Source organism: Coccomyxa subellipsoidea (assembly GCF_000258705.1).
Source record: "Coccomyxa subellipsoidea C-169, whole genome shotgun sequence".
Classification (NCBI taxonomy): domain Eukaryota; kingdom Viridiplantae; phylum Chlorophyta; class Trebouxiophyceae; family Coccomyxaceae; genus Coccomyxa; species Coccomyxa subellipsoidea.
In genome coordinates this window covers 496,383-506,546 of record NW_005178023.1, presented here as the reverse complement: position 1 = coordinate 506,546, position 10,164 = coordinate 496,383, and the positions used below count along the sequence as shown (strand labels likewise).

The 10,164-nt window shown below is 54.8% G+C and overlaps 1 protein-coding gene across 1 annotated transcript; it reads left to right on the top strand.

Moving 5' to 3' along the window:
* Positions 1 to 1,935: 1,935 nt before the first annotated feature.
* Positions 1,936 to 9,117, top strand: COCSUDRAFT_19976 (P-loop containing nucleoside triphosphate hydrolase protein; the record flags this gene model as incomplete). Its single annotated transcript, XM_005643573.1, has 15 exons — positions 1,936 to 2,136; positions 2,378 to 2,538; positions 2,825 to 2,954; positions 3,174 to 3,263; positions 3,569 to 3,775; positions 4,502 to 4,703; positions 5,112 to 5,341; positions 5,769 to 5,926; positions 6,180 to 6,300; positions 6,437 to 6,533; positions 6,707 to 6,883; positions 7,162 to 7,247; positions 7,662 to 7,847; positions 8,238 to 8,420; positions 8,899 to 9,117. Coding segments are annotated over 15 exons (2,448 nt in total), but the record flags the coding sequence as incomplete, so codon positions are not given.
* Positions 9,118 to 10,164: the final 1,047 nt, after the last annotated feature.

Genomic DNA, 10,164 nt, shown 5'->3' with positions numbered 1-10,164 from the left:
CAAGAAGAAGGGCAGCAAGCTCAAAAGTGAGCTCCCGGCCACCTCTCTCCTGGAGTACTGCTTTTATCTCATAATATCTGGCTATGTGGGTTGCCTGCTTAGCATGCACACGAGGTCTGTGGCATTGCAGCAGATAAAGATGCAGCAATTAAAGATGCAGCAAGAATGGAAGGAGCTTTGGCACATGTCACGTGCTGTATTTTTACAAGGGGTTTGTGGTAATTGTACCATTCATTGCTGAGGGGCAGAAGTAAAGCTAAGCAACCATGACCAGTGAGTAGCAATTCCGGTCCTGGCTGGTGCAGAGAGGCCGGAGGTGGTGGAGGAGACGAAGCTGCCCAAGGCGCTGCTGCAGCAGCATTGCCAGAAGCGGCAGTGGCCGCCGCCGCGCTTCGAGCGCCTGGCCATGGGCGGCCAGCGCATGTCTGCTGCCGGCATCCGCTACTCCGCCACCCTGGAAATGCCCCCAGCCAACGGACGCAAGAAGAAGGTGCTTTTCACTGGCCTTTAGTGACCAGCTGACCTCTGGGTGGGGCAATCTATTACATTGCATGCAAGGCAGGGATGCGCGAAGACAGTCCTGGCTCGGTCTATGGGGCACTCAGAGGTCCTGGGGCACTATAAGGTCTAATTGCATTGACTTGTCTGGGATCTAATGGGTATGCACATGTCCGTCATTGGTGCTCGGCTTGTGCATGGTCTGGTGTCTGCCTTACTTGCTGCCATTGACACCGTTGTTCAATCCGAGGCAAAACAGAGCCCGGTATCTGCTTTGTGCTTATGAAAGACTTTGTGTCTTCTACAACGTGCAAGATTTCCTGTGCCAAGTCTGCCTTTGAACAGTTGAAATTGACTGCGAGTCTTTGTGAGAGACTGTGACATGTTGCAGGCTGCTCCTCCCAGAACCTTCACGATATATGAAGAGGAGGATGGCTGGGAGACCATCCAGGAAGCCCAGAATGCAGCGGCAACTTTTGTCCTGTACAATGTGAGCCCCAAAACTGCCATGGTTTGAGTTCTGTGGGTTTTCCGCTCTTGCATATCTCCAGTCGGCTTCTTGACATGCTTGCATGCAGAGTGTGTTTCATTGCGCTGATTCACACAGATTCAAAATTATGTGCAGCTTACATGTTGTCCTGCTGAAAGGCATATTTGGTGCAAGTGTGGGTGAGACGGAAGGCACCTGCCTGCTGGCTGTCAGGTACTGCAAGGTGATGAGGAGAGGGTGGCTGCTTGGAGGCAGCTGGACCGGCTGTACCAGGACCTATGGCTGAAGTGGGAGTCCCAAGAAGGAGAAGTGAGGCAGGATTCCCAAGAGCAGGCTCATGAAGAGGAGCGCCAAGCATTCATCAACTCCCTCATATCCCAGGTTGGCCCTCTTACTTCCTGTCATTTGCCAGCAGCTGGAAAAGGTGTCATAATGAAGCCTTTTGTGTCACTAGTCTGTAAGAACGTGCCTCGCATGTCATGGAATCAATCTCAAGGTGTTGCACATTGAATTGAACATGCTTTGTTCAGCCGTTCCAGAAAAGGCATCAATGTCTGCATGTGGAAACGCGGCCATAATATATGCTCCTGAAACGGCTTGGCTGCTTTCCAGGAACAAGGGTTGGATGCATCAACGAGTGGAGCTGGCCGGCAAGCTCATTCAAAAGACGAGGAGGTAAGCAATGGCAGTCAGCGCGATGTGGAGACTGGCCCAATTGCAGACAAGCCGGCTGCCCTCACTCCTGCACAGGTAGGGAACTTCCTTACACCCTTGACACTCTCAATCTCGGTCAGGCCCTCTCTGCATGACAAACTGGTTCTACCGCAGTACAATATGTGCATCTCGAGAATCCACTGGTGGAGGGGGAGATCGATAAGCCATTGCTTTGTTAGCATGCATGCCGCCTGAAACCCTGGTGCACTTGGATTGTGCAGGTTGCAGAGAGCAGGAAGATGCTGGACGCTCAGAGGAGGTGGCGGGGCAGCAGGGAGGGGCAGGAGTGGGACGCGAAGCGGCAGCAGCTGCCCGTGGTGCAGATCCGGGCAGGCCTGCTGGCTGCCCTGGCAGACCACGATCTCGTGGTTGTGGGTGGCGACACCGGCTGTGGGAAGACCACACAGGCATGCCCCCTAATCAATTGCACTGCAGTCCTCTGCAAATCACTATCTGCCGTGCCCCTGCACAAAGATATCCCGATGCCTTGCTAATGCCACTGTGTCAGGTTTGATCAACACAAAAAGCCTCCTGAGCTGCTCATGGCCTTTGCTCAAAAGTGCCTTTTTTGCAAATTTTCAATAGTGACAGGCGATCATGGTGTCGCACTGCCAGCGATATGAGCACCCATAAGAAGAGTATCTGCTAAGAAGAGTATCTGCTACAAGTGCACAGGTGCCTCAATTCCTGCTGGACGCGGCGATCGAGGCGGGGCAGGGTGGTGCGTGCAGCATTGTGTGCACGCAGCCGCGGCGCATCGCAGCCATCTCCGTGGCCGACCGCGTTGCCTGCGAGCGCGGCGAGCCTGCCCCGGGCGCCGCCGGCGCGCGAGTCGGGTGAGATCTTTGCCTCCACTTACAGTATTCTGTTGTTCTTTGGCAGAACAGCCGGCTGGGTGTGCATTGCATGATCACTGCACTGGCACAGATCCACATTGAAATGGCTGTGTATATATGTGCACTGTACTTACATGGCCAAGGATGCACCTGTTCCAGCGAGAGTCTTGCAGACAGCCGTCACCCCGAGAGAACGAGTAGTGTGGTGCATGCTTGTGAGTGTTGATATGGATGCCACCCAAAGAATACCATTGAATGTAGGGTGCAAGGAACTGGGTGCTTGCAGGTACCATGTACGGCTAGACGCTGCGAGCACGCGTGACACGCGGCTGCTGTTCTGCACCACGGGCATCCTGTTGCGACGGCTCGCCTCCGAGCCGCAGCTGGCTTCCGTCTCCCATGTGATTGTGGACGAGGTGCGCAGCCTCTCAGAGTTCGCCATGTCAATACAACACAATCTCATGTCTGGCAATGTATTTGCTTGTGCTGCACATTCCCTCAAATTCAATTCAGACCCCGATAAGAGTACATCATAAAAACCTCCGGTATGGCATTCTGAGAAGCTGTCCACATGCATGTGTTGTCACCGACAGCAAGGGTGGGGCAGGGGAAGTACATGGGAGGGTGTGGTGCAGGTGCACGAGCGAACGCTGCAGAGTGATTTCCTGATGGCCCTCCTGAAGGACATCCTCGCCAAGAGGCGGTCCCGCGGCCATCCCCTCAAAGTGAGTTATTGCAGAGCTTACCTGTACTGCGAAGAATGAGCAGCATGTCAGTGACATAATCGCCTTGAGCTCAGCATGCTGGAAGCCCCATGCAGACAGGCTGGGATCCTGGCGATGCTGTTGTTGAAGTGCTGCTGCGTTAGTTCCTTGCAGAATAGCGGTGTGATGATAACATGTAAATTTGCAATGCATACTTGGTGATCGTTGCAGTACTGGTATAGCCAGAAAGATCTCCAGTGCAGCGGAGAGGAGAGGAGGAGAGGACTGGTGAGACGTTAAAGGTCTTGTGTGTATGCTCTGTGCAGGTGGTTCTGATGTCTGCCACGCTGGACTCGAACCTGTTTGCCAGGTACTATGGCGACTGCCCTGTGCTTGTGGCGGGCGGCCGCACATTCCCAGTCGAGCACCACTTCCTGGAAGACACCTACGAGCTTACAGGGTGCTGCTCACTCTCGTCACCTTGGTCATTTCATGGACTTCCTTCTTCCAGTGGTGCTTGTGGGTGCCAAGCCGTTATTAATGACTGGTATTGTGATCCGGTTGCTTCCCAGGGCCTCAATGTTTATGGGCATTCCGGCATTAGAAATCTTTGGTACAGTGGCAGAGGCAACGTCACCAAACCTTTGTGGTGGAAAACTCCACTGTCGTATTTTGCATTAGTGCAAGTGCGCTAGGGTTGCAGCTGGCTTGAGCGGTGGCCGGGTCGTTGCAGGTATCGGCTGGATGCTGAATCCCCGTCTGCGCTGCGCGACTACGGCCACAAGGACCGGAGGAAGCAGCTGGAGAAGACTGTCAGTCAGGGGCAGCAGAGCCTTGTCAAGGTGAGCGCTCTTCTCCTGTCCTTGCTTCTGCTGTCACTAGCGTGAGTCAGCTGTCAGGTAATATGTTTGAGCATGAAGGCGCTAGCAATTGGGGTGTTGTCCATGGACCCTCAGGAAGGTGCATTGGGTGGTGAGCAGCGCAGCCTCGATGTCTTATAGTTGAGAAAATTCAGCATACTAGTCGGAGGCTACAGGGTGGGAAGCCGAGCCTTGTGGGAGATGTCTGGGCAAAGCCACTGGACAAGCAGCATGTTCAAGCGCCGTGATCTGCGATATTGTTGTCTAGCAAGCCTTGGCTTTCAATGCATGGAAGTGCTAGGGTCACATGCGTTTGCCTGACATGCTGGAGAGAGTCTGTGAGCCTGTCCCACCTGTGAGATTTAGCCTAATGTGGCTCGGGCGTGCCACCACCTGCAGGCGGGCTGGGGAGATGATGCGGCTGACGCGGGCGCTCTCAACCCGCACTTTGACGCAGAGCGCTACGCGAATTTCAGTGTTTCGACTCGGAGAAATTTGGCGCGGCTGGACGAGAATCGCATCGACTATGACCTGCTGGAAGAGCTGGTTGCGCACATAGACGGCAGCTACGAGGAAGGCGCCATCCTCGTCTTTCTCCCTGGTGGGAAGCTGTCCTGCTGTCTCGCACATCTCATGCCCATGCCTTAGCGCTGCAGAGGACTCTCTCTCATGCCCAAATAATCTGAGCAGCGTTCGTGAGGGAGCTCATAGAAATTAATTAGGAGTCCCCTGGCCGCCAGAAGCTTGCGCGCTCAGTTGCAGCGGTGCCTGGCGCCCCTATTTTGTGGCTCTTTGCGCTGATTCTGCTGGCACCTGAGGATGTATCCGGCAAGTAAGATGGTTGAGAATTGGGGCCTGGGTTGCTCTCAGCCGCTGACGGCGAAACAGCATGCACTTAAGTATAGGCTTTTTAACCGTGTGGGTGGAGACAAAAAGTCTTCACATTAATTATTGCAGGGCACCATAAGAGGGGACTCTCAACTCAACTTAGGATCACCTGTGGCGGCAGGTCTGGGGGAGATAATGGCGGTGTACGATCGGCTGACGGCGTCGCGCGCGCACCGGGAGGGGACACTGCTGGTGCTGCCGCTCCATTCGAGCATTTCCCCCGGGGAGCAGCGCCGCGTTTTCGAGCGGCCGCCTGCGCATGTGCGCAAGGTTGTGCTGGCCACCAACATCGCAGAGACCAGCCTGACCATCGAGGACGTGGTCTACGTTGTCGACAGCGGCAAGCTCAAGGTGCGCGGTGAAGAAATGCTCCATCAAATGCACTGAGCAGCCCGCTGCCTTCCGCATTTCTTTGCAATCTATGATGAGCTGGTCCTCCTAAGAGGAACTGTGCAGTGATCAACGGCCCTATTTGATCTGCAGATGGTGACAGAGCTTTCCTAGCAATGGGTTAAACCCTAGGGTTTAGGGTGACTGGGGTCGTTTGAAGCTCCCAAGGGGTTTGATTGACCCCTGTCTAGAACGCTTCAACAGCAGAGAGCATTTTGATCAGAAAGAATGCCATTATGATGCGCCTTTCGATCAAGCCTGCCTTCTGGTGCGATGGCGTGCTTCCACACATCATCTCCGAAGGGAGCTAGGGGACTAGGCAGAGTATGGCCTGCAAGCTTTCACCCGCTAAATATCTGCTGTGAATTATCTGTGTCGTTGTGCGCAGGAGCGGAGGTATGATGCGAGCCGGGGCATGAGCCTGCTGGTGGAAGACTGGGTCAGCCGAGCGAGCGCGCTGCAGCGCCGGGGCCGTGCCGGGCGAGTGCGGCCGGGCCGCTGCTTCGGCCTCTACACGCGGCACCGCTTCGAGGAGCGCATGCGCAAGTACCAGGCGCGCTCCGCGCTCTCTTCTCTGACTCATCCTGCACACAACGCCAGATCATGCGCTGAAGCCGGCATGAACTGGCGGGCAGACTCCTCGGGAGACTCCCAGGAGCTTGACAGTCTCATCTACCTGTTCGCATTTGACACTCGCGGTGCAGACCATGGTGCAAAGTGCAGAGGGACATAGAATAGAAAACACACGTTTCTCTGTAGTTGAGGGGTCTGACTTCTATATGAGCTGGTGAATGTGCAGCAACTCAGGCGGTTTAATGGTATCTGTGCAGGCTCCAGAAATGGCGCGAGTGCCGCTTGAGGAGCTCGTGCTGCAGATCCACCTGCTGGGCCTCGGGCCAGCCGCGCAGTTCCTCTCCAAGGTGAGCCACTGTTATACCCTTGACGCGTCTGTGAAGCAGGGCAAGCTGCATTGTAAGTTGTACTTCAACTGCAATGAATGATTGATATATGCGTTGAGGGATGACTGGATGTTGAGCCGGTGTGTTCGGTGTGAAGGTGCTGGAGCCGCCGCCGCCGCGCAGCGTCACGGGAGCTGTCACGCAGCTGCAGACCATCGGCGCGCTCACCCCCTCCGAACAGCTCACGCCCCTGGGTGCGCACCCGTCGCGCATCTGCCGAAAATCTTCAGAATATCATGTCACACTGAACGTAAACATCGATCGAGTTTCATGATGAGATGTCAAAACTGTGGCAAAACAAGCCAAAACTCAATGTTTCTGGCAGTCAGTAGCAGTGGGACTGAGCATGCTGCATTGGTTTGGGCAGGCCGCAATCTGGCCCAGCTGCCAGTGGACGCCAAGGTAGGCAAGCTGCTGCTGCTGGGCGCATCATTAGGCTGCCTCTCCCCGGCACTCACAATTGCGGCCTGCCTCTCCTACAAGAGCCCCTTCTCGGCGCCCTTCGAGCAGCAGGATGCCGCCATGCGCGCCAAACAGGCATTCGGTAGTTCAGGTGCTGCCTGCTGCTTATAGTAATCCTTGTACCTGAAGGCGGTTACTTTTTGAATTATTTTCAAGTGCTTTATGAGGGCGGGGTGTCTATGGAACTCGACAGACACATCTTTCGGTTAGTAACCAGAAGGGCTTGTTTCAAAGGTGCTCAACTCAAAGCGCCGCGCTGCAAAGTATGGAATGTGTACCCTTCTGTTGGGTGCACACGCCTGTGCCTGAGGTTATGATGTGCTTACCGTGCTTAAATCTAAAGTTGTCCACTGTCCGCAGGCAGCGGGAATGTGGCTTCTGGGCAGCAGTCGGACCACCTGCTCATGGTGGCAGCGTTTGATGGCTGGATGGCCGCCTCAGCACAGGTCTGCACAGATGCTACCATGTTGCTGCAGTCGATAGAGCCTTTTTTTTGAATGTTCGAATGCCCGCAGGGTCTTCTGAGTTGCACAGACTCTCAGCCAGCAAGTAATTCTTAAAAATGTAAGGGGAAAGACTTGGGTATCTTTCCCAGCGGTTGAGTGCTAGACTGCATTGGCCAGACTCTTGCCTCGTTTGTTCCTGGCAAATATCGAGAGCCGTGCTTACAGCGAACTGATGCATGGCTGTCCAGGCAATTGTATGTACACGTGGGTTTGACTCTGAACATTTGCCTGGATAGTCCTGCTTCAATCTACTGTAAGCAAAGCTCCCAGAAATAAGGTGATTCCTGTTGGTTTGTCTGCAGTATGAAATTGAGTGATAGGCTGATGAGAGCATTTGATGGGATCACTGCGCAGGGCGGCCGGCAGACGGCCGGTGCGTTTGCGCGCAAGCACATGTTGAGCGCGCAGACGCTGGAGATGCTGGCAGACATGCGGCAGCAGTTTGCGGCCATGCTCGCCGACATTGGCTTCGTCGCAGCTCCCAAGGGCGCACTCAGCCGCGGCCGGGGCGGCAAGGGCGGCGCCGGGGCCGCCCACTGGGTGGACGACAGAAAAGCCGCCTGGAATGCACACTCCTCCAAGCCCGCAGTGGTGCGCAGCCGGGGGCCCATCCTGGCTTACACGCCGATCAGACTCCAGCATCCCTGATGTTGCTGCATCTCTTGAGTGCACCGTGGCGTGCTTGGCATAAATGGCACTACAGGGAGAGCTGAAGGAAGGCGTTGAAGGAAACTTTCTATTGGGCTGCTTGCACTCTTTTTTTTGTTTGTCTGTCACTGTCCTTAGGGAACGGGGTATCCAGTCTGAGGCATCCCCTGGAGAGCGGCTGAGTGCATCTCTGACATCTGTCAAGTTCAACGGCAGTGAAGTTGCATATCTGAGGCTCCAGAGACGGCTGATATATCTGATAACCTTTCCCTGGTGCAACAGGTGAAGGCGGTGCTCTGCGCGGCGTTGTACCCCAACGCTGCAGTGATGGATGAGGCGGCCGGCAGATCTGCGCGGCCGGCCTGGAATGATGGGACGGCGGATGTGCACATCCACCCCTCCTCCATCAACCACCCCCTGGAGGCTCACCAGTTCCTGCGCCCCTACCTCGTCTACCTTGAAAAGGTGCAACCCTTGGCAGTCTCTGTGTGTTTTGGATTCAGGTATATTCTGCACGAGGTTGCGGCAGAGTCAGAGGTGGCATTGGCAGGAAAGTTGTCAAATGGTCGGCCAGCACAATTTTTATAGCTCCTTCTCGTTTGTTGTTTCTCTGATGCACTCAAGCCGATGGTTTGCTGGCGCTGCACATTCCAGCGGCCTTTTGATGGACCTGCTTTTGATGACTGTGTCTATTGTGCTTTCTGAGAACAAAGTTTTCTCTGCAGTCAAACTGAGAGACCCCTTTCATGAGGCATGCATGCTAGCGTGCTCTGAGCCTGCTTACTGTGACGGGCATTGCCTTCGTCAGACATGAAGGGTTGGCAGAGATTCCCAGGCAACTAGGGGAGCTTGGGACTAAGGTGGATCACAATTCCTGCCTGTTAGCGAGTTAGAGATTGGCCGGACCATTGCGGGTTAGTAATCAGAGTGCACATGCGCGCAGGTGCGCACGAGCCGCACGTTCCTGCGCGACTGTACGGTGGTGTCGCCAATGGCGCTGCTGCTATTTGGTGGCGAGCTGGCGGTGGTGCACGAGGGAGGGTACGCCCTCATAGACAACTGGATCCGCATCCGCGCCTCTGCCCCCACCGCCGTTCTCGTCAAGCAGCTGCGCGCTGCGCTGGACGCGCTCCTCGAGAAGAAGGTGCGGTCAAATCTGTAAGTGCCGTAGCATGTTGATCCTGGTTTTGATCTGGTGTCTGTATGGTGCGGTGTCCTTCATCAGCCCATGCAGTTCCCTGGGAAAGCTGCGCGCTGCGCGGATGCGCTGCTGGGGAAGGGGGTGTTGGTCAATTTTGATCTAAGGTATAGTACGGTACAAGAGATACAAGTCAGTGCAAGCGCAAAGAAGGGAGGAAAGGCTGCCTCGGGGTGTAACCATGGTGCATCAAAAAATGAAACATCATGACTTTGTGAGTCCATTGACCCTGACATTGATCTAGAGGCTGGCGTGTCCATGATGCGGTGTCGTCCATCAGCCCATGCAGTTCCTTGGCCAATGGGTGAATGAGGTTGAACACTTTGAGACACATTCTTGGGGGGACTTGAATGCCGACCCTACTTTGGCGCGCAGCGACTGCTGCGCGCCTTAACATGACTGAAAGGTCTGCCAGATGAGCATCGCAGTGGTTCACTGCTGGCCTCCATAGAATGGCCTGGGCAGAGTCCTAAAGAATTGCCAGAGAACCTGCAGAGCGACTCACTGTGCACGGATGCATCCTTATTTGGTGACACAAACCATGCAGGGCCTGAGAAAAGTTTGGCTGCCCGGTGATGCAGGCTGGCCGGCCCGACCTGGACTTGGCAGGGATTGGCGGGCAGCTTGTGGACACCATTGTCAGGCTGCTCTGCGATGAGGAGGCATCCCAGGCATGGAACCGCAAATAATATTGCTGGAACGCAGCCTCTTCTAGATATGACACGAGGTCATTCAAATTCATTGAAAAACAAATTAAATCTGCGGGCTGAAGGACTTGTTGCAAGGCTCCATAGGCTAGGCTGCGGCAGTAAAGTGTTGAGGTGCGGTAGCAGTAGTGATCCTGACTTTAATCTAATGACTGGTGTGTCCATGGCGGTGTGTGTTACGTCAGCCCATGTGATTCCCAGAGGATGGCCTACTAGGCCCTTAGGCAAATTAGTTGAATACCCTGAACATATGCTTGGACGCATGAAGCAACAAGAAGCATGATCTGCAAAGATCTTCTGTATA